At 47.9% G+C, this 23411-nt stretch overlaps 2 protein-coding genes across 11 annotated transcripts in view; one reads left to right on the forward strand and one right to left on the reverse strand.

Moving 5' to 3' along the window:
* Positions 1 to 1282: 1282 nt before the first annotated feature.
* NCDN (neurochondrin) lies at positions 1283 to 9727 on the reverse strand. Its single transcript, XM_079776355.1, has 8 exons — positions 9636 to 9727; positions 9290 to 9357; positions 8322 to 8462; positions 6257 to 7225; positions 5284 to 5525; positions 4520 to 4744; positions 4011 to 4153; positions 1283 to 2778 (listed from the first exon to the last, which is right to left on the reverse strand). The coding sequence occupies exons 2-8, from the start codon at positions 9320 to 9322 to the stop codon at positions 2342 to 2344; spliced, it is 2190 nt and encodes a 729-aa protein (XP_079632481.1). The 5' UTR covers positions 9323 to 9357; positions 9636 to 9727; the 3' UTR covers positions 1283 to 2341.
* The window catches only part of KIAA0319L (KIAA0319 like), a 107035-nt gene continuing 92949 nt past the window's right edge, over positions 9326 to 23411 (forward strand). For 5 of the 10 annotated variants that reach the window (XM_079776345.1, XM_079776346.1, XM_079776342.1 and 2 more), the window contains exons 1-2: positions 9326 to 9977; positions 12957 to 13126. In XM_079776345.1, coding sequence (XP_079632471.1) covers positions 9376 to 9977; positions 12957 to 13126 — 772 coding nt within the window. In that variant the 5' untranslated portion in view covers positions 9326 to 9375. Of the gene's footprint in view, positions 9978 to 10103; positions 10307 to 10329; positions 10882 to 12956; positions 13127 to 23411 lie in introns of those variants that run through there. The other 5 variants (XM_079776348.1, XM_079776349.1, XM_079776347.1 and 2 more) reach the window with 5 other exon arrangements.

Below are 23411 nucleotides of genomic sequence, written 5' to 3' on the forward strand. Positions count from 1 at the left end.
CCTCCTCATCCTCAGGTCTCAGAGCAAATACTTTTCCTGGACTTATTCAGCCAGGCCGAGGGGCTCTCAGGCTCCAGCCACACTTTAGTTCAAACCCCCATATGGGCAACTGTTTATACATTTAGGAACTGTTTGCTGCCTTGTCTGTTTCCCCTCTAGATTTTAAGCTGCTTGAGAGCAGGGTTTGTCTTTTCATATTTTTCAGGGATTTCAGGGAATCCATGCTAAGAACGTGACTTTCTGTACATCCAGTAAGTAAATAATTATCCCTCTCTGTCTATGCATAGCCAACCATAAGGAGGCATTTAGGACATGCTTAGAGAATGCTAGACTTGAGGGCCTAGAGGGAGCAGAGTCTGCAGAGTGCGGTCCCTGAGCTGGGCTGGCTCCAATCTGACAGCTTTGGCTCAGGCCTGGTGAGGCAGTGGGTGTTCTGCTTATCTCCTGCTGAAGTCTCAGGCCCTTCCCCTTTCCACTTGCATAGAACAGAGGTGAACAGCTGGTTGCTTGAAAGCCACATTTGGCCTGCAGATGTCTGTTGGGGTAGTAGTGATTGAATTTTAAAAATTATCAACATTTGAAAGTCAGATTCCACATAAAAAGTAGAATTTCTGAAATCTCTTTAAAAGTTGGAGGATGTGGCCCTGGCCAGCTTGACTCAGTGGTTAGAGCGTCAACTGGCAGACTGAAGGGTTGCAGGTTTGATTCCCAATCAAGGGCATGTACCTCAGTTGTAGGTTTGATCCCCGGCCTGTCATGCGCATTCAGGAGGCAACCAATTGATGTGACTCTCTCACATCAATGTTTCTCTCTCTCCCCGCCATCTACTCTCTCTAAAAATCAATGAAAAAAATATCCTTGGGTAAGAATTAAAAAAAAAATTAGAGAATGTGGCATTGCCACTTGGCAACCTGCTGACACGGAGGGACAGCATTTCTTCTGTACAGAAGGTCACCAGGACCCCTGCTAGGCTGGTCACATCAACACGAGTTTGCAACCCTACACTAGCAATGAAGGGTATGAGCTAAGTCAGATGGCCTGCTTGAAGTCCTGGCTCTGGCACTTAGTAGCTGTAACTTGAGCAAACCACCTACCTATGCCTAAGTTTCTTCACCTGTAAAATCAGGACAATGCCTGCTTCATAGGATTCTTGGGTGGGCTGAATAACATTTGTGAAGTATGCTTAGTAGGGCTTGTGTTCAACAAATGGTAGCTGTGATCTGCTGGGACCTGAGAGAGAGAAGATGCAGGATAGACCACACAGGAGCCATCTTGTCACCAATGAACATTTATTGTGTCCACATGTGCACAGCTTTGAACTTGGCGATCACAGAACGCACTGGGGATAGGGGGGTGGGGAGAGGAGGGAAGCAAGGAATCAGGTGTGTGTGTTGGGGTCCCCTTGTGTTCCTAAGAATGGTAGTCCCTGCTGGAGCCGCCAGTCGCGTCTCTGCAGAAAGGAGTCATAAGCAGGGGTGGGATTTAAAGCCAGGCACCACGATGGCGATGGGGTGCAATCACTACGGAAACATGCGGTTTCTGGGGAAGTGTCCCTCCCAGCCAGGCCAGACGGCACCAGCGGGACAGAAATCAGATGCTCAGGTGTCCAAGCAGATAAGGACAAGCAAAATAAATAACCCCCCCAACCCTCATCATCACTCTGCTGCAACATGACACAAAAGCTTAAGAGACCAGGACCCAAGGGCTTCTGGGTCCCCTCAAGGAAGCTCAGGTGGAAGGTTTGCCCCCTCCAGGCCTGTCTGCCCAGATTTCCTTGGACGGATGGGGCATTTCAGACGCTGGGTCACTGAAGTTGATAGGAAAAACTGCAATGTCAATGGCCTGAACCTGCTCTCTGCCCAACAGGGCCAAGGGCAAGAATAAAATGGCCAATTTAAAGGATATGGACCTGGGAGGCCAGAGGGGCACCACAGCTTAGGGGAGCCCACACCCTGGCCGGCAGGGCATATGGGTTGAAGCAGCCAGCTCCTGCCAGCCCTGCCACACCCTGGGGCCTCCCTCCTACGGGGGAGCCAGATATTGGGCACAATGACACCTAGTGCCCCCTCCCTGGGGGCTACTCCAATCTTCCCCGTCCTGGCGGGGACAGCCACGTTGATTTCCAAGACAACCCCTGCCCCCGAGTGGCCCCAGGGGGCGGGACGCAGTTCCTTACACTTGAAGGGTGGGCACCATGCCCTTGCCCTTGAAAAAGCCAGAAAGCTGGGGTGTTTGGGGGAGGAGTTTGGGGAGGGGAATCCAGTTTGGGGGCTTCAGGGAAGAGGCCTCCTCCCTCCTTCCCTCACTGCCCACCCCCAGGTCTGTCCCCAGTGGAAACCCCTCATGGCTCTGACAGGCATTGCTCCAGGGCAGCCATGCGGTAGTGGCTGGCCGTCTCCTCACCCGCCTGCAGCCTCATGGCCTCCCGGCACAGCCGGTTGGCCCGGGCCAACTCCACCAGGACACCCTGATAGGCGGCAACCATCTCAGGCTTGACGGAGGTGGGGCTGACGCTGCCGAGCAGCTGGAGCAGCTCCTGTGGCCAGCGGGAGCGCAGGGCAGCGGGGGCCAGCCAGGGCAGCAGTGGCACGCAGCCAGTGAAGGCCTGCATGCCCAGGAACCAGAGCTCCTGCAGATCGGCCCAGATGCCCTCATAGTCAGGGGACAGGGCCAGCACTGCCTGGTCTGAGCCAGGTGTGGCCCGTGCCACGTGGGACTGGGATAGAAAGAGGATGGCGGCCGCGAAGAAACCTCTGGATGCTGGTGTTCCCTGAAGAGCTGGAAGGCAAGGAGTGGGGGCATTAACCAGAGGGGCCAGCTGCTTTGCCAGACCCCTACTTTCCCTTTCTATGTGGACACTCAAGGAGCGAAGCATAGCCTGGAATGAGCCTTCCTGGGTTCAAGCCCTGCCTTTGATTTCACTGTGTGACCTTGGGTAATTCACTTTTCTGGGTTTTGTTTCTTCACTTGTAAAATGAGACCTACAGTAGTACTATAATCTTAAATATCTGCTGTGAGAATTAAATGTAATAATCTTGGTACACTCAACCTCATGGTCAGACCTTCCTATAACCTGAGTAGTGACAGGAGCCCTGCTGGGCCTAGGGCTCCTCAACAGGCTGAGGAAGTAGCACCAATTTGATTCTTGGGCCAGAATAGGGCGCCAGAGGGGACCAGGAGCTTGTGACCCAGCTTTGCTTACCTGCTGGGCTGGGGGTCACCCCTGCACTGCAGACTCTCTCCCAGAGGCTGTTAGTCTAACCTGGTGGCATTTGTGGGTGAACCAGCATTGGGGCTCTGCTCAGGGCCTGTGGTGGTGATGCTTGGGACTGAGGGAATTCAGGGCTAGAGAGCAGGGGGGCTCCTTGTCCTGTTGCTGGGTACCCCCTTGGGATCCTTATAGGGAACAGGCAGCTGAGGGTACAGGCTCAGTACACCCTGTTTCCAGGCATCTGCTCAGCTCTTCCAACCTGACAGATGGGGCACAGGGAACAGGCAGGGACAGAGGGACCTAAGCAGACACCCACGGCCAAAGTGGGAGACACAAAGGGCTGTTAGGGGCTGCCCCTCCCCCTGCACACAGCCAGAGTAAAGCAGGGTTGGGGAGGGGGTATGTGCAGAGGAGCACCAAGCACTGAAGCTTGTCACAAGGGAGGTGAAGTGCCAGGCAGAGAAAAACCTCAATGGAGAGGAGTCAGGTTTCTGACTCAAGGCTGGGGGTGGCTCCACCTTGAAAACACTGGATTCAGATTCCTTGGGCTGCTGGATTTCTGAGTAGGCCTGTACTTACACCCACCAGACCTTGCCTTAAAAGTCTTCAGAAAGAAGAGAATATTATCATTTTGCGAAGAAGGGTAGGGTGGGGTTGGAGATGGAGACATAATTTAGAGAGTTCCTCTGATTGGAAAATTCTGTAAAACCATTTTCTGAAAATGGTGACATGTCCAGTAGCCAGCAGGTCCACCCAGCCGTCTGCCTCCATCCATTAGGACTGGGTCCCCAGGACTTACCTGGAGAGGTGCTAAGGAGCCGGGCCATGAGAAGGCCCAGGGTGGCCACGTTGGCAGCGAGAAGCAGCCTCCCCTGCTGCTGCACTAGTGCAGGTAGCGACGTCATCAGGGTGTTCATAAGAGATGTGAAGCAGGCATCTCGCCTGGGAAGAAAGGGAAGTAAAGATGGCGGGTGGGGGAGAGTTGATAGAGTCAGACCAAACCCTGGGAAAACTTGGGATCCTGGGGTCCCGGTTTCACCATGCCAGGATTTGGCAAAAAATTAGGCAGCAGGGTGGAGAGTTCATTTGGGCTCCATTCATGGCATCTGGGTTATGACTAGAAAGGGCAGATGTGCCCAGAGGGATTCCAGAGATGCCACATAATTGTGTGGGTGGTTCAGTATATTGAGACCCTTTCATGCTAACACTAACAGGAACACATGGGCACAGGGAAGCAAAGTAGATGGAAGTTTGGGCAAGTTTGAGCAGTACCCCCTTTGCTTCCTCCAACCTCCTCCCCAGCCTCACTTGATCAATCCTGGTGCAGTGACCACGAGGTTGAGGAAGATGTGGCAGCAGGTCTGCAGGCCGATCTCCACGCTGTCAGGCAGCACTGAGGTGTCATGGCCAGGGGACGTGAGTTCCCACTGCTGTAGGAAATACTTGCACAGAAGCGAGGGTGCCCCCTCCTTGATCAGGATCTCCCGTGGCCCATCTTCAACTGTCAGGTGGCACCAGCCGGGCAGAAGGAGCCTGGGGATATGAAAGGGACAGATGTGTGAGGAGTGGGGAGAGATTCCCTTTTTGGGGGCACCCCACTTAAGAGAAATGGAAGTAGGGGAGGAGGATACATCCTCATAGATACCGCAGAAAAAGTACAAGCTTTGGAGATGCACAGGCCTAGGCTCAGACTTGGGCTCTGCCACATGGTGTGAGTGTGGGCAGTGACTTTAACCTCTTTGAGTCTCACTTTTCTCATCCTGAAGATGCAGATGAGACTGATGTCACAGATTTGCTCTGTGGATGTAATGAGATCATTTTTTGGTAAAGGGTATAGAAAAATGTCTGGCATGATATTCAATAAGCAAGAGTTCTCTCCTAATAGAGCGATCTGGGGTTGACAAGTGAGACTTGGCAGTCCAGGAGTCCTGTGGGAACAAGCCTTCTCAGACAAACAGAAACAATCCTCAAGGCAGTCTCCAGTCAGGAAGTGTTGACTGGAGAGGAGGTGTCTACGTGTTACACTTTTCTTTAAAACAGTCTGGCTGGACAAACTGCAACTACAAACTCACCGGAGAGCATCCCCTGGCCAGGTGGGCCCTGGAGTGGTGGGGGAGATGGCCAGGGTGGCCACCTGCTGAGAGAGGTCATTGGCTTCCTCAGCCTCCTCATAGAGGGTCTTGGCATAGCGAACGAGGAAGGGCAGCAGTTGGCAGACCTCCTTGCGCAGGGATGAGGTCTCCTCAGCCAGCCAGGCACCCAGGATCCGCACCGAAGCAAACACAAAGGGCTCCTTCTGCTTCTCCGGCCCCACCTGTAGCCACAGGACCCCTTTGAGATGGAGCAGGATCCCTGCCTGGACAGCATGCCAGCCAGCTTTGGAATAACAACTAGAAGGGAATTCTAGCCTGGACCCTCAAAGGCAGGCCCTCAAGGCATGTCTGCTGAGCCAACTGGATTATACATGTCATGCCCTTGTACTTGCTGGGACTCAACGAGTATTCCCCTTGTCCTGACACCTCTAAAGTACCTCAGGCCAAAAGGAAACTTGGAGGTCCAGAGCTAAGTAAACACTTGCCTCTATAGCAGCTCTGAACTGGGAGGAGTTAGCTGAACTTCTACAGAGAGCAGGAACCAGGCAGCCTCGCTCCTTTTCCCTACAGGGTTTCAAGTTTGTATGTGCATGTGTGTAAAACAATGCTACAGATTGAGCAGAACAGACTGCTTCAATTGTGTGTGTGTGTGTGTGTGTGTACTGGGGGGAGAGTTGGGAGTGGGAGGTTACTGTGTTATGTGCGTGTGTGTGTACTGTGATGTGAGTGCACATATGGTGTGTGGTATGGTGCTTGTGTGGAGGCACAAGGAGGGAGAGAGAGGAAGGCTCGGTCACACACTACATCCAGGAGTGCTGCAGGATCAACCCTCGGTAAGAACATCTTCACTGTCTCCCCATCACATGGAGGGGCAGGAGTTTTACTTTCCCCTTCCCCATGCCTACTGGCTCCCCCGACAGTGGGTTCCCTCTGTGAGTCACTGCACCCTCACCTGCTGCAGGTAGTGGATGACAGCCCCGATGGCCTCCTTCATGATGCTCACAAGCTGCACCTTCTGTGGCTCCTTAAGCAGTGACTGCTCACAGCGGGTGCATTCCTGGATCCCCAACTCCATGAGGGCATAGCAGGCAGTCACCACATCCTCTTTTACCTCTGAGCCCGTCTCCTCCAGTGCCAGCCGTACCTCCACGCATGCTAGATTCACCAGCAGGGCCAGGAACTTGCTCCCGGAGCTGCCCGCCGGGATCCAAGTGGAGCCACAGGCGTGCGCCAGACGGGCTGCCAGCTTTAGTGCAGGGTTGCGCTGCCAGGAGCTCAGCTTGCTGCCGAGGATACGTGCCAGCCCGGCCTGCAGATCCCGGAGGCATTCAGAGGGCACGGTTGTCGGGGGCAGAAAGAGAGGCAGCAGTTGGCAGAGCTCAAACTTGCTGGCATCTTCGGCTTTCTGGAAATCTTCACTGAGGCCCCGCAACACCGCCAGCAGGTCAGGCTCCGCCTCCTTCCAGCACTGTGTCTCAGCAGCAGCCAGCAGCCCCACCAGAAGCGCCAGGGCTTGGTCAAAGCCATAGCCATGCCCCAGGTATGCCTGACACAGGGCAGACACAGTGCCACCAGCAATGAGGTGCCGGGGCCCACGGGGTGTACCTGCCACAGCTGTCAGGCATTGGTAGGTGTCATCGATCATGGAACGGCGGGCAGCATCATCAGGGTCCCCCCTAGCTGTGAGGAAGGTGCCAAGGATGGGGATTTTGTTTAGGACCTGGGGATGGGCGGCCAGTTCAGGATCACTGCAAAAGCAGGCCAGCAGGGCCACACCCAGGGCTCGGAGAACGTGGTCGGGGCAGCCATCCGGCGCCTCCTTGGTGGTCAGGAGACGATTGGGGAAGGTGAAGCCCACGGCATCAAAAATCCGCCGCCGAGTTTTGGCATCGATGTCACCTGCTTTGACTGCCTTGGTCACCTGAAGGGGGAGTATGTGCTATCAGCAGGATGAAAGAGGTGGCAAAGACTGTCCCCTTGTACCCTGGGGTGTTGACTCTAGCAGGATTAGGTTAAGTAATGGGACTCACTCTGGGATCAGGAAGCCTCCCAGAGATAATTTCATCCAGCTCCTTCCTTCTCCCTGGAGACAGAGAGGTGTGACTTCTAGGACCCCTCATCTATGATTATCTCCGTGGAAGGGAGGTCCAGGCCTCCTCAACTAACTGCTCTGCCATTTCATCACCTGGTCAGTTAGGAAGTTCTTCCTGATGTCTAATCTAGATGCCTACAACCCGAGTTGGAAGGGGCTTAGAACTCAGTATTTAAAATCCTCCAAGGATTTAGAGTCCCTTCCTAATTGCTCCCTCCAGCAACGTCTCTGATCCATTCCCGCCACATTCTCAGGGGAAATGGCTCCTGTGTCTCGCCACTCTGCCTGTCAAAACATTTCCCCTTACATTTCACCTAAACACCTCCTCTGCTGCAGTGTGAGCCCTTGACTCCAGAGCCTTCTCCTTGTTGCCATGGCAAACAAGCAGCGGGCTGTACTCCCTCCTCCCTTCACCCCCCACACACCAACCCCCCTCTTCCCAGCACTGCAGCTTCTGCTCTGCTGTCCCCAGCTTGGGTTTCTCCAACAGGGTTAAGCCCAGAGCCAGTTCCCTTATCCTCAACCTCCCTACTGCCACCCTGGCCATCCCCCTGGGACCCCTTCCCAGTCACTTCCAGTCCTGCTATCCTTTCCACCCCCAGAACAACCATCCCCAGCACTCAAGTACTCTGCACTAGTTACTACCTGCTGCTGTTACCCTATGAGTCAGCTCCCATCTGCTCTGGGATACCCCAGAGAGCAGACCTAGGCAGCCTCCTCCAAAGCTCCTAGGGCCACAAGCATTATTCACCCCCCTTCTCCCCCTTTGCCCCTCTATTCAGTCCAAAGAGGCATCTTGAGTCTACTTTGGTGACTCCAGGGTTGCCAGCACCACCTACATATCCTTGGGGATTTGCTGACCCCATTCCTAGGGGGCCCAATCACCCAGCCCTTCCCACCTCCCAATTTTCAGTTAGCTCCTTACTAGCAGCAGGGCTGCAAACTGCTCGCTGTCATTCTTGGCCTCACGGAGGGCTCCTAGGTAGCGCTCCAGGGTGGGGTTTCGGCCCTCTGCCTGGTTCAGAGCTGGCTCACAATCCGAGGCCATGATGCCCGTCTTGCCCAACTGTGAACACAAGAGGGACTGAGCATCCCTCTGCAGAGGAGGGGCGGGGGCGGGGGCAGGGGTGGGAGTGGAAGATGGAAGGAGGGATTAGCACAGTGGGAGGGATGGGCTCCTCAGGAGTGACCTCCCTTTAAGGGGCTGGACCTTCAAATCTTTAGGGCATGAAGGGACCCTGGTCCAAGGTCACCTCCAGAAAGCGGGAATGAAAGGACCATGCATCCTGCTGCTCAGTTGGACAGCTCTCCTCACCAACCTCCTGGGAGTGGGAGGGAGCTGGCCCCACAGTTCAGCTGTCCCCTGGCACCAGAAGCCTAGTTTTATCTCCCTCCACTAAGGCACACAGGGAGGGAGTGGTGAGGACAGACAGGTAGGAATGGAGACATAGAAGAGTGAAGTTCGATTATCCGTACTCAGACTGACATGAGGGAAAAGGGCACCCTACGTTTCCTTTCCCCTCCCTTCCTCAAAAAAGGCAGGACAAGCCTCAGCTGAAGTGAGGATGCAGGGCGCACAATACCAAAGGCTTGGAGGCCCCTCTGGGGACCCCACCCCTCCATCCAGGGCTCTCGGTCGCCCCCGCAGGCTCCTTGCCTCCTCTCCTTTCCCTCCCTCGGGCAGCAGCAGCAGCAGCAGAATTAACCCCTTGCTCTCCCTCTCCTCGCCCTCCCCGCCTCGCTACCAGCCGTGGATGCCGGCAGGGGCTGGAGAAGCAAGAAAGGGTCCCGGGTAGCTCCCAGGACAACGGAGAATCCAAAAGCCGGATAATCGAAGAGGGGCTGCTGAGATGGGGAGATGAGAAGGGGAGAAGGGTTCCTGGCAGTCACCACCTGTCCGGCCGCAGCCAGGTCACAACACGACATTGATGAAGTCACGACAGGGCGGCGATGAGATCACACTTCACGATGGTGCGGTGATGTCACGGAGATCACGGCAAAATCACAAGGGACAGCCCCCAAAGATGAGAGGGCAAATTAAAAAAAGAAGAAAAAAAGAAGAAGCTATATATTTGAAAAGAGCTGTGACAAAATGGAGTCTCGACAGGGCACGATGGTGTCGCGATATGGCGCGATGGAGTCACGATAGGGTCTCCGGGGTGTGTCGGCGTCGATCAGCGCCGGCTCGGAGAGGCCCCGGCTGGGATGCAGGGGAGGATCTGGAGGGGGCTGAGCTCACCAGGCTGCGGCCCCGAGCGGCGAAGTCCTCTCCGAGCGGGCGCGATGCTCCGGGAGCCTGGGGCTGCTGCTCACACCGCGTTGCCCACTCCCAGCTCCCGGCGGCTGTAGCTCCACCCCCACCCCCCGCAGCGCTCTCGACCAATCAGAGGCGTCTTCACTCCGGGCCCTGGCCAATAGCACGGAGGGGCGCTAAGCCGTCGAAGGTGCTGCCGCTGCCGCCATCTTGCTTGTGGGTATTGCCCGAGACTGGGGCCCGGGCGCGCGCAGGGCAGGCGAAGGTGCAGACCGCTCTGGAGTGCGGGAGGCGACGGCCTGGAGGCTCGGGTTCCTCAGCCCGTAGGTAGTTCTACCTCCCAGACCTGCCCCTCCTCCCGTCGGTCTCGCGGCTGGAATTGACTTTCCTGGGGGGTAGGGTGGGAGGGCTAGCTAAGCACGGAGAGTGTATTTCCGGGTTGCGCCCGGAGGTGGGAGGAGGCGGCGTTTCCGGCCGCTCTCGCTGTCCGGGAAGGCTGAGGCGAGAGGGAGCTGCTGGGTGGGAAGCCCGTGCTACCTTCTTCCCCTTCCTCCCCCTCCGGGTGAGGGGAGCGGAGGTGGGGTCCCCACCCCATGGACCGGGAGGAGGCGGAGGCGCCCGATAGCCGGGGCCCCGCTGTGTGGCTCTGAGCCCTGGTAGGTGGCCCGAGGAGGCCGGCTGCCCGGCCGAGGACCACGAGCTCAGGGGAGGGGCAAGCGGAACGGGCTATTTCTGGGGTGCGCTGCGGGTTGACGGGACCCGGAGGTGGCGCTTCTGGCCCGGCCAGGACTGCCAGCTGCTTCTGGCTGTATAGATGCGGAGGTCGGGTCCCAGGCTGCACTCCTCTTCCCAGGCCGGGCCTGGCCTTGCAGCTCCCTCCATCCCCTGAAGGACAGCCCGGCTCGGGGCGCCGCGGTCTCAGCCCCCTCGACTTGTGCAGCCTCGCCCTTAGCTGCTGTCTCAGGTGTTTGGTGTTTCCACCTAGATAGAAAGTGGATGCAGATTAAGGAGGGCGGGGCTGAGCTCGACGTGTAAATTACTCTGCGGAAACCTGCCTTATCCAAGACTTGGACTTGGGAAATTATGCCCCACGGAGGGGGTCCCGTGGGGGCTGCAAGGGAGCACAAAGGTGAAATGAAGGAAATCAGAAGAGAACCAGGCAGGATTCCAGGAAAGCTTTGCCTTCTCTCACCTCATGGTGGTTGTGCCCAACCGACATTAGATGCAGCAGGTGAAGAGAATTAGCTGACTCGTGTGCTTTCTTATATGATTAACAGACTGGAAGCTAGGAACAAATTGGATAGACGACCCCCCCCCCCAAACAATCTGTTCATTTCCCCAGCTATTTGGAAAACAATGTCTGCAAATATAAGCAAAGCTATTTATTCATGGCAGTCTGTTCTGTAACTTTCTCAAACATCTGAGACTTTTTTTTCTTTCTTAAAGGGAGCTTTATTCTTGATTACTCACACCAACTGAATAGGCTGTTCAAACATATCTTATCGCTGTGTACATAAATGGAGTTCCACGTATATAGCTGACAGACTGAACTATGATACATTCCCCATCAACCTGAAGTATTAAGTAAACATTACCCCCTGCTCTGTCTGAACAGCTGCTGCAACAGAGTGCTTTTATTTCGGGTGTACTTGTAACGCCCCAAATGCCAGAACTGTTGCAAGCTTTTCTAGATTTTCATTTGTCAAGTATTGTGGGGGTGTGCGTTGTCTCCCAGGGCTGTTACCGTTGATTCTATAACCAACCATTTGGATCTTGGTGAAGTGTTGTTCCTGCCCTGGTCAGCAAGCCTTCCACTAGACCCAGCAGTGATTTGTGCCCTTTGGCAATTGTAGGTTTCATAGGAATGACTAGTTGGGAGTTCTTAGCATAGCTCTGCCTCTCTCTTATGCATGATTTGTAAGACATTGTACTTTTAATCAGCTTGCTAATTCAATAGTGTTTATTACTCCCATTTTCAAAACCTATTCATTTAGTGCTTCTATCGCCCACCTGTCACGCTATTATTGATAACAGGTGCTGAGTCACCTTGAGTTTAAAATCCTTTTGTGGTAGACTGAAATTGTTGCTTAAGATACATGCACACACACTCTCTCTCCCATTACATCTTAGGAGGCTAGAGAAGTTGCTGGATATACTAGTACTTTTAACTTAGGCTCCATTTATTAATCTCTTGAGCATGTCTCTGGTGCACACACCTTTCTGCCCCCTTTCCCCTAACATACAAGTACAAAACAACTAGAAACAGGAATGGGTGGAAGTGAATGAGAAAGATGAAGTCCTTCGTATGTTTAAGGCTCAGTGAGAGCCTTTTCTTGGTTGGGCTGTATCTTACTTTTGTAGCCGTGTGTGTGTGTGTGTGTGTGTGTGTGTGTGTGTGTGTGTTTGTGTGTGTGTGTGTGTGTTCGAATCAAACACCAACTTCTGGCGTAGGGGATGACTCTCCAGCCAACTGAGCTATATAGGCCAGGGCTTGGACAGAAAGTTTTTGAATGGCTTCTTCAGAACTTGATCAACTCTAATAATGTTGACAGGATTTATATAATTATATGATATAGGGAAGTTGTGTAATACAGAAGAAATTAATGGAAAAATCACTGTTTTCCTCCTGAAAGGGACATAAGTCAAATAGCCCCTAGATTCTAGAGTAGCCAGCACAATATCTAGCCCACAGAAGGGGCTCAGTAAATATTTGTTGAATGTATGAATTCAAGTCAGGAATTGCAAATGATTCTAGGGGTCAGGGAGGTGACATTGAAGTATACATTGGATAAAATTTTAAGATAATAGAGGTGGGGGCAGTAGCAAACTGGAGAGTATATGCCCTGCCTAAAGACCATCACATTAAATTAAAAAACAAAAACAAAAACATGGCTACATAAAACCTTCAGGTCCAACCTCATCTTTTCATAGATAAGAAAGTGTATTGGTCAAAGCCACAAAGCTGTTAGCAGAACTGGTACTGAAACTCAGATCTTTTTTTCAGGCTGGTATTCTTTCCATTCTTCCACATAGCTGATTTACTGTTAGACTAGAAAATAATGGAATACAAGGTGTTTCCGTTTTACAGTGGATTCATTTCACATCCCTTGCTATCTTTTTATCCTGATAATTATAGGCTATGTCAAAGCTTAGGTTTAAAATTTATGGGCAGAGATGAGCAGTGAAAGACAAACTTGAAATTTTTCTTCCCCCTAATTTATCATGTTCTCTATCTAGCATGCCACATTTCTAGGAATCAATTATTAATTACTTGGCATATTATTTCTTCTCTTTCTCTCCCTCTAGTGGACTGGTTCTGCCTATCTGGAAGGCAATGGAGAAGAAGCTGGGAGTCAAGCCAAGTTCTGCTTCCTGGATTTTATCAGGATTTTGTTGGCAGACATCTGTGAAGTGGTTGAGAAGCCTGCATCTGTTTTATATTTGCTTCTGCTTCAGTGTGCTGTGCTTGTCAACAGGTACCATTTTCTTTATAGATTTATTAAGGTTTTTTAAAAAGGGCATTTTGTGTGAGTCCTTCAGTTCATTTTAAAGACTATATAGGGAAGTTGGTAAAACAGGGGGCAGAAAAGCAGTGTGCTAATTGTCAGAAACGGGCTATTGGTGGACACTTAGTTGGAATTATTTGTTTTGTTTTGGTACTAACAATTAAATTGGGTTCTTTCTCATATAAGAGAATTGGCACAGTCATTTGGAGATTTGTTGAGGTGTAATGAAAAGAGAAAAGTTTCAGAGTTGGACAGACCTGACACCTGGACTTGGAGCTGGGTATTTCCACTTAATAATAATAAAACTTTGAGCAAATTACCTGTTGTCTATAAGGAAGGTAAGACCTACCTCATAGTTTGATTTGAGAGATAACATAATTAAATAGTATGGTACAGCATCTGAACATAGGTGCTTAGTAAATGATACTTTGCTCCCTTTCCTAAAAGAATCAATGTTACAGGGAGAATGTGTTCCTTGCTTTTCCCATAGAAAGGGGTTATGCTAATCCTCTCTAATAAGATGGTAATATGCAAATTAACCATCACTCCGCTACATAAGCCATGCCCACCAGCCAAGCCACGCCCACCAGCCAATCAGGGCGAGTATGCAAATTAACCCCAATCCAAGATGGCTACAGCCACAGAGAGCAAGGTTTCCCATGTAACAGAGGAAGCCAAGCTTTCCATAGCCGTTGCAGGCCTAAGCCTCCACTCAAGCTACAAAGTTTCAATTATAGAAGGTAAACAAATTCAAACAAATGGCGGCAGAATGGAGCTTGAGAGAGCAGGCCAGGGTTGCCGGCGGCAATAGGGGAAGCAAAGCTTTCCACACACCCTGGCCGGGCCCACCCACTTAAGGCTACAAAGTTTCAATTGTAGAAGGTGAATTAACTGCCCCAGAAATGGCTGCCGCCCAGAAATGGCTGCCGCCCCAGGCTACAAAGTTTCAATTGTAGAAGGAAAATAAATTCCAGATACCAGGGCCTCCCCTTGGGTTGCCAGGGGGCGTGGCCGGCCTGCAAACCGCCACAGGCCCCTCGCTCAGGCCGCCCCACACCCCAAGGGAACCCCATCCTGATCCGGGACACCCTTCAGGGCAAACCAGCTGGCCCCCACCCGTGCACCAGGCCTCTATCTTATCTAATAAAAGAGTAATATACAGATTGATCATCACTGCAACACACAATATAGCTGCCTCAATGTGGTCAAAGATCCTGCCCCCATGTGGACACAAGATGGCCACCCCAAGATGGCCAGCAGGAGAGGGCAGTTGGGAGGCACCCGGCCTGCAAGGGAGGGCAGTTGTGAGGGACCAGGCCTGCAAGGGAGGGCAGTTGAGAGGGACCAGGCTTGCAAGGGAGGGCAGTTGGAGGTGATCAACCCTGCAGGAGAGGGCAGTTAGGGGTGACCAGGCTGGCAGAGGAGGGAAGTTGGGGGCAAACAGGCTGGCAGGGGAGCAGGTAAGCATCAACCAGGCTGGCAGCGGAGTGGTTAGGGGGTGATCAGGCTGGCAGGCAGAAGCAGTTAGGGGCAATCAGGAAGGCAGGCAGGCAAGCAGTTGGGAGCCAGCAGTCCTGGATTGTGAGAGGGATGTCCGACTGCCCGTTTAGGCCCGATCCCATCAGGATCGGGCCTAAACGGGCAGTCGGACATCCCTCCAGGAGTCCCAGATTGGAGAGGGTACAGGCTGGGCTGAGGGACAACCCCCTGCCGTGCACGAATTTCGTGCACCGGGCTTCTAGTAGATTTTATAAAGTATGTTTTCCTCCTAGAGATTATTTCACCAGCTTAGAGCGTCTTTCCAGAAAAGAGTGCCAAGAAAGCTAGATTTCGCCCTGGCCGGTTTGGCTCAGTGGATAGAGGGTCGGCCTGCGGACTCAAGGGTCCCGGGTTCGATTCTGGTCAAGGGCATGTACCTTGGTTGTGGGCACATCCCCAGTAGGGGGTGTGCAGGAGGCAGCTGATTGATGTTTCTTTCTCATCAGTGTTTCTGACTCTCTATTCCTCTCCCTTCCTCTCTGTAAAAAAATCAATAAAATATATTTTAAAAAAAGAAAAAAAGAAAGCTAGATTTCAAAGGATATCCTTTCTTTTTTTTCTTCCCTTCCCCATTCAGTTCATTCGCTGACATTGTTTCTTTCAGAGTATGAAATGTGAGAAAATAGCAATTTGAGAAAGACTTCCGAGTATGCTGCCATTCTGGGTAGTGACCAGAAAAGGGTTCTGTTATAGAGACCACTGTCTGGGATAACTAATCAGCCTTTTGCTCCTATAATTACAAAGGTTTCTATTGCTTTCCTAAAGGAATTGGTGGTCATGATCTTGAGACTCAAGTAATTGCTGTATTTAGCAATTTCAGTAACATCAACTTTGGGGTTTTTGTTGTCTTGCAGAGGTGGTTGATGATTGCATAATTATAGCACTGGAAATTGCAGTTGACAGAAAGCTGACCTAAATGTTTTTTACCTAGATGATGCTTTGCTGGGACAGCTATTTCAGGCTAACATTTTATGTAAGATCATTTGAATTAAATAAGTTACTGAATTGGCACCATCAGAGGGGGAAAACCACGTTTTTTGGAATGCACCTACAGTATTCAAAACCCCTGGTTACAAACCTTACATATCTTATCTCATTTAATTCTCAGGATAAGCCTAAAACCAATAGTTTTATTCTCATTTTATAGATAAGGAAATTGAGGCCAAATGACTTGACTAGGATCACATAGCAAGAACATGATAAAGCCAGGATCCTAAACCCAGGTTTGTCCGCTCTAAAGCTCATGTTCTTTTTCGATGCTACTGTACCTTCTAACTACAGGTGATCTTTTGGAGGACCAAAGACAATTTTTTTTTTTTTAATTTTTTTTTTTTTAAATTTTTTTATTAAGGTATTATATGTGTACATATCTTACCATTGCCCTCCCCACACCCCACTCCCATATATGCCCCCACCCCCCAGAGTTTTGCATCCATTGGTTATGCTTATATGCATGCATACAAGTCCTTTGATTGATCTCTTATCTCCCCCACCTCTCCCTAACCTTCCCCTTGTAATTTGACAGTCTGTTTGATGCTTTACTGTCTCTGTATCTATCTTTTTGTTCAAGTTTATAATGTTCTTTATTATCCATAAATGAGTGAGATCATGTGGTATTTTTCTTTCATTGACTGACTTATTTCACTTAACATAATGTTCTCCAATTCCTCCCAGGTTGCTGCAAATGATGAGAATTCCTTCTTTTTTATGGCAGCATAGTATTCCATTCAAAGACAATTTTTTTACCCTGAACCATGATATTTGAAGGATTCCAAGTACAGAGAAGGAAGAAGCATTTCCTAGTTTTTCTGTATTTTTTGGGCTAATATTTGATTAGACATTGTACTGTGGGCTCCTTGGGTTAGTCTTAATATTCCTGAGCTGGGTGCTTAAAAACAGCATCCTAGTGAGCAGATTGAGTATTAAGGTACAAAGTTGGTATTGTTAAGAGTGGTTCTAGTGGGGATTAGATTGTACTACTTGTGTTTTAGGAAAGTTTGGAACTTTTACCATGAAAGAACCGAGAATCGGGTGTGTTCAAACTGAGTGAACATGCAAGTAACACATGACAAATTTTTTATATATTTTAATTTATCAGATCTCTTTCTCATCATTTTTTTTAAAAAACAACAACAATATCCTAGTAGAAAAAACTGAGTAAAGGACATAAACAGAGAGTAACATAAGTAAGAAATTAAAATGACTTACAAACATTTAAAAAATAATCATTCTCATTACTAACTAAAGAACCACAGATTAAAGTGACATAATTTTTAATCCACCATATTGATGAAAATGAATGTAAAAATATCTAATGCTGCCAAGGGGTGATGTGGTTGCCCTTATATTGTGCTTGGGAATTTGAACAGTGAGTTTTTTGGCATAAATATCAAGATCTTCAAAATTTTTATGCTCTTTGACTTAGTAATTCCCCTTCTAGGAATTTATCCCAAGGACACATTTAGAAGGAGAACATTCATTAACACTCACTTATTCTATGTTGCATAACATTGTATATCTTCCCTACAATTGAAAGTTGTGATTGTTGGGCAGTTGTATTCCTTGGCAATGGGAATGCAAGAACAAAGACACAAAAGTGTGAAATAGCCTGGTATATAGTGGAAATTCTACTATTATAAGCAGTTTAGTGTTGCTGGTATATAAAGAGCAAAGCTGGAATGGCAGCTCCTGAACAGGTAGATGGTGCCCAGGTCACGAAGGATCTTGTATGCCATGCAAAGCAACTTTGATTTTAATCTTTTTAGGTAGGTGGTCTACAAATTTTCTTGATTATGTACTCTAATCCATAAAAAAGTTAAGGATGTACCCCAATATGTGTTTGTTCATATGTTATAACAAGTACCATTGTACTGGCAAAAGCAAAAATGTAAAGGGATCAACTAAAAAATATATAAATAGCACTAATATTTTCATATTCCAGTGATTTGTCTTGTGCACCTCTTTTAAGCAAGCATTCTACCTTAGAGATCATTGCTTTAAGGAATTAGGAGCTATTGAAAAATTTAAGCAGAAGAAGAATTCTGGTAAATTTCTTGATCATTTTGCTGGGATATAGAAGAATGATAATAGTGGGGATTGAAATAAGATGAAAAGGGGAGGGATGTCAGGACTAGAGTAGGATATCTATTAAGAAGTGAATGAAGTAGTCCAGGAGAAAATTGATGAGGTTGTTTTTCAGGGAATTTCTCACTGAAGAGAGTAATTTCACTCAATATGAAGTAGTGCTAAATAGATGGGTAGAATTTAGGAGTTCTTTAGTAAGATATTAGAGGAGGATATATATATATATTTACTGAGATATAATTCCAGAATATTTCATTAAACCTCCCTCCGCTAAAAGAAACCCAGTACTAATTAGCAGTCACTTTCTATTCCTTCTTCTCCCTAGCTTCTGGAAACCGCTAATCTATTTTCTGACTCTGGATTTGCCTATTCTGGATATTTCATATAAATGAATTCATACACTATGTGATCTTTTATGTCTGGCTTCTTTCACTTAGCATGATGTTTTCAAGGTTCATTCATGTTGTAGCATGTATCAGTACTTCATCCCTTTTCATGGCTGAATAATATACCACATTCTGTTTATATACCTAGGAGTGGAATTGCTGGATCATATGGGAATTCTTTAACTTTTTGTTTTCTACAGCACCTGCACCATTTTACATTTACACCAGCAAAATATGAGGGTTCCAGTTTCCCTCTGTCCCCACTAACACTTGTTATTGTCTGTCTTTTTTATTATAGTACAGGATGTTACTGAAGTTTAGAAAAATGAGGGAGGGCTTCATGGAGGAAATAGAACTTGGCTTATGCATAATACATATATAATTTGCAGATAAACAGTCACAGTAAGAAACAAGGACTGGTAAAATAACCAGATGGGTACAAATTATTCTTTTGTTCACTTTTTTAAAGTTACATATTTGTTCAACAAATATTTATTGAGCTAGACATGTTCTTTGTGAGGAATCTCTAGCCAGTTCCCTGACTTAGTCTTTCTTCCCAGCCAGTGAAGCTTTCTGAATGCAGATAGACCACACCAGACATCTAGTGAGGTCTGGCTTCTGCTCAAACCTCGGTTTTTGCCAAGGTAACCAGTGACCTTCTAGTTGGAGACCTTTATGTGTTTTTTTTAAAAATATATACATTTTTATTGATTTTAGAGAGGGAGAGAGAAAAATAGAAAGATTGATGATGAATCATCAATCAGCTGCCTCCTGCATGCTCCCCACTTGGGATTGAGCCCGCAACCCAGGCATGTGCCCTGACCGGGAATCAAACCATGATCTCCTAGTTCATCGGTCAACGCTCAACCACTGAGCCACGCCGGCTAGGCAGACCTTTAGTTTTTATTGTAGTTAACATCTCTGCTGCATTGCATACTTCTTTCTTGTGACTTTCCTTGGTTACCTGAAGTTACACCAGACTTTACTTTGTTCTTCCTGCTGATGCATTAAGCTTTCTAATTATTCTTCCCTCATTCCCTTCTTAGCTTGTCCCTTAAATGTTTTGTTCTTCATGGTTCTGTTTCTACCCTTTTTTGTCTCATTCTTGTGTGCTCTCTCTGGGCAATCTCATTTCCCCCCATAATTATAACCTATGTGCCCACTACTCCCATATCTATAACTGTTCATTCACTTCTGTCTGGGTTACAAACCATATAGCCACTTCTATGTTATACATCTGTAATTGGATGTTTCAGCTACCTCTAACTTTTTTTTTTTTTTTTAAGTTTTTTATTTTTGCCCTGACTGGTTTGGCTCAGTGGATAGAGCATCGGCCTGTAGACTGAAAGGTCCCAGGTTTGATTCCGGTCAAGGGCATGTACCTTGGTTGCGGGCACATCCCCAGTGGGAAGTGTGCAGGAGGCGGCTGATCAATGTTTCTCTCTCATCGATGTTTCTGACTCTCTGTCCCTCTCTCTTCCTCTCTGTAAAAAATCAATAAAATATATTTTTAAAAAAGATTTTCATTTTTACTGATTTCAGAAAGGAAGGGAGAGGGAGATAGAAATATCAATGCTGAGAGAGAATCATTAATTGGCTGCCTCCTGCATGCCTCCTGCTGGGGATCAAGCCCGCAACCCAGGCATGTGCCCTGACTTGGAATTGAACAATGTGACCTCCTAGTTCATAGGTCAACGTTCAACCACTGAGCCACACCGACTGGGCACCTCTAACTTTATATATAAAAACTGAACCCATGATCTTTTAGCCCTTTTCCTCCTTTTTTTATCCCCTACAACCATGAAAAGATCACCTTCACTCATATTCTGAGGTAGAAATCCCTGAAACATTCTATACTTCTTTCTCTCCTCCACATTCAAATCACTGTTTGAGGAGTACCATCTCACGTTTCCAGGCAGAGTGTTCCATTCCTCTGCATGTGCTGTTATCATTCTGCCTGATGTACTCTGATTCAGGTAAACATAAAGCTCCTTTGTAATGCTTTCCCTGGGTACCCTCAGTTGAACTGTTCTTTAATGTTCTCATATAGTGTCTGTACATCTCTGCCACATTTTACTGTGGGGTTTTAGACTTTTGAAGAGAGGTGTGAGTAGGTCTTGCTCTGGAGTGTGGCCTACTCTAAGGTGAAGCCTTCCTGGTGTTTGCTGATCTGCAGTGTTAATGTGATTTCTTTGCTCTTGCAGAGCTGGAATTCCAAAATGCTTCTGCCTTCTTCCCCCAGCACTGCATGACTTCTGGTGATTCTGTTTCCCTCTCAGCTCTGTACCATCTACATCTAATAGACCTCAGTGGTCTTGCCCTCTGCATTTACATCCCACCCCTCAGCCTGATAGTAGACCCTCCCAATGGACTTCTGGGGCCCTGCCCCCTTTTTTCACAGTTCCTTCCTCTTCATTGTCTTACCACTCAGATTCTAGGCAAGCTCAGATGTCTGCTTCTTGGTCTCAGTGAAGCCCCTGCTCTGTTTGGGTTCCAGCTTTCTGTGCCCTGGTTGGGAAGTTGTCCCCCACAGAGAAATGGGCAATTGTAGGGCTCACTTCAAGTGTCCCTTATTTCAAGGGTTATTGCCTTGCACTGCCTCTTATCTCCTGAAAACAGTTGTGTATATTCTGCCCAGTTTTATAATAGATGGCAAGTCTCGTACTAGTTACTCCGTCATGGCTGTGAGTAGAAGTCTACTGTGATTACCTGCTTATGTATCTGCTTCATGAAACTGTCTTATTCATGAAACATGCCAAGCATCTGGCACATAGTAGATAACAATAAAGGTTTGCTGGTTTAGCTTAAAGATAATGCTGGAAATAGCACCATGTTGGAATACACATGTTAAGGAGAATCACTCTTTCCTATTCTGGTTTTCAGTCTTAGCCCATTAATTAAGGACACTTCACTTCCCAGGAGGGAATAATATTTGGAAGGAAAGTCTTCTTTTTCCTACCTTTTCTCTGACTGTCGTCATGAATGGAAGACTGATTTTCCTGATTGGTGAATTTGGAAAAGAATCCTGTTGTATGAAATGACCAGTCTTCAGGATTTGTATGTGTTCTCTCCCTGCCATGTTCTAACTGGTTTGTCCATGGCAGGACAGCCTGCATTTGTACAATTGGTTAAATTTCATTCTGCATAGGAAAGTATTAGAAAGCGTATTGTGATTGTACATCTAAGCTATGTTCTCCAGTCACCTTATCGCTTCTTATAATAATGATGATATTTTGATCTCTGTCTACCTCTTACTGCCACGTTTTATTTTTTAATTAGTCCCAATCTCTGGGTGGAAGAGAATAATTATCACCCTCAAACCCCACAGAGACTGCAGATGGGACAAAAACAGCTCCTGGTTGGGCAAGAGGTCTTTTCCCCACTAATTCTCATTTTGATCTCATAACTGCTTATATTTGCCCCTGGCAGACAGAAGGCACCTTCTTTGTACCTGCCCTATTCTGAGGGCTATAGCCCCTTTGTACCAGTCAGACCAAGTGGTATCATTTTCTTTTAAGAGAATAATATATTTTGAACATGCATTGGTCTTATCTTCAAGAGAAAAGCATTTTCAGGAGACTTTTTAGGTGGCATTATATCCCTGCTCTTCTTGTATCTGCTGGGCACCTAATTTAAGGTGAATGACTAATGGAATATGTCTCACAGCAATGAGCCTTCAGCAGGAACTTTCTCCTGCCAAACTGTCCTATATTCTTCACTACATAGCAGTATAGGGAGGTAATAAATTATTAATCCTAAATCTGTCTCCTCAGATTGTAGGATAATGACTTGAGTACACGGCAGCTGGGGGAAGGTAGAGTGTTCTGGTTGTTAACACAAACTATGCAAGCTTTTTTATTCTAAAAGTCAGCTAGCATTGAGTAAGTCAGTGGTATCTTGTTATATCACAGTTTAATTGCGCTAAGTAAGACGAGTCAGAATCCTCTAAAGTTAGCCTCTCTCCCAGTGAAATGAAGTAATTGTCTCTTGTTTGAATACTTTTTAGTAAAAGATAATCATCTTAAGTCCTTCTCTCTATCTTGGAAAACTGTAGTTTTGGTGGGTTCTTTTTGCCTTTTAGAAACATGCAAACACATTTCCTAACAAAGTAAAGAGGGATAAGAAAATGACATAATTGGCCAGTAAATCCAATATAACTTAAAAATTTTCTTAAGTTGACTTTCCTCAGGAAGTCCTCAAGGGAGAAAATAGTAATATAGTGGAGGAGCTTATAACAACAAAATAACATTGCAGGGCCAAAGCAAGGCCTTTTGGCTTATTTTGGAGATTGTGTAAAAATCTTACTTACTGGAACAGCTTCCAATTCAAGGCATTATTATGTGGAATTGGCCGGAACATGACCAAGAACTATGTGTCTGGTTAGTGTTTGGACATTTTTTTCTCAGCTGAGTAGTATTGAAGAAATTGGGTCAAAATGCATAGCTTTTGGTTTAAGGGCCAGCATTTTGAACTTTCTTTCTGATCCTTTATCCAAGAGCTTCCTTTAAAAAAGTCAGCCCATGTGGTTAGCATCCTTTAGACACTTTTGGTTCCTGACAGTACAGGATTAGTTTTAGAGAGAAGTTAAGAATTGATCTTGATCACCTACCTATTCATCAACTAAGCAAGAGACAGAAGGCACTCAGGAGTAAGACAAGCCTGAATGTGAGTCCTGTTCTATTATACTAGAGGCCCGTAGCACAGAGATTCATGCAATAGGCCTTCCTTTCCCTGGCTGCCAGCACCGGTTTTCCTCCAGCACCGGGACCCAGGCCTTCACTCTGGCCACCGCCTTCCGTCTTCGCTCCAGCCAGAGCCTTCAGTCTTCTCCACTCCAGCCGGAGCGCCGCTCCTGAAGCTCCCTCCGCCCTCCCCCTCATAGCAGGCATCCTGCCCCACCCAGCCACTCTGTGCCTGTGTATGCAAATTAACCCACCATCTTTGTTGGGTTGATTTGCATACTCACTCCTGATTGGCTGGTGGGCATCACGGAGGTATGGTCAATTTGCATATTTCTTTTATTAGTGTAGATACTGGTTAGTGTTTCTGAAACCCACCTTTCATCAGTTTCCTTATCTACAAAATGGGAATGACAGTGCCTCTCATAGGATTGTTGTGAGGATTAAATAAGATGTTCATGCAAGTGCTTAATCTACTTCCAGGTGCATAAATAAAAATTCAGGAAATGTTAGCAGAGTCATTATAATAACTATATATATAAGGCTGATATGGTTAGTGTCTGACCA

This window comes from Cnephaeus nilssonii (assembly GCF_951640355.1).
Source record: "Cnephaeus nilssonii genome assembly, chromosome: 7".
NCBI lineage: Eukaryota > Metazoa > Chordata > Mammalia > Chiroptera > Vespertilionidae > Cnephaeus > Cnephaeus nilssonii.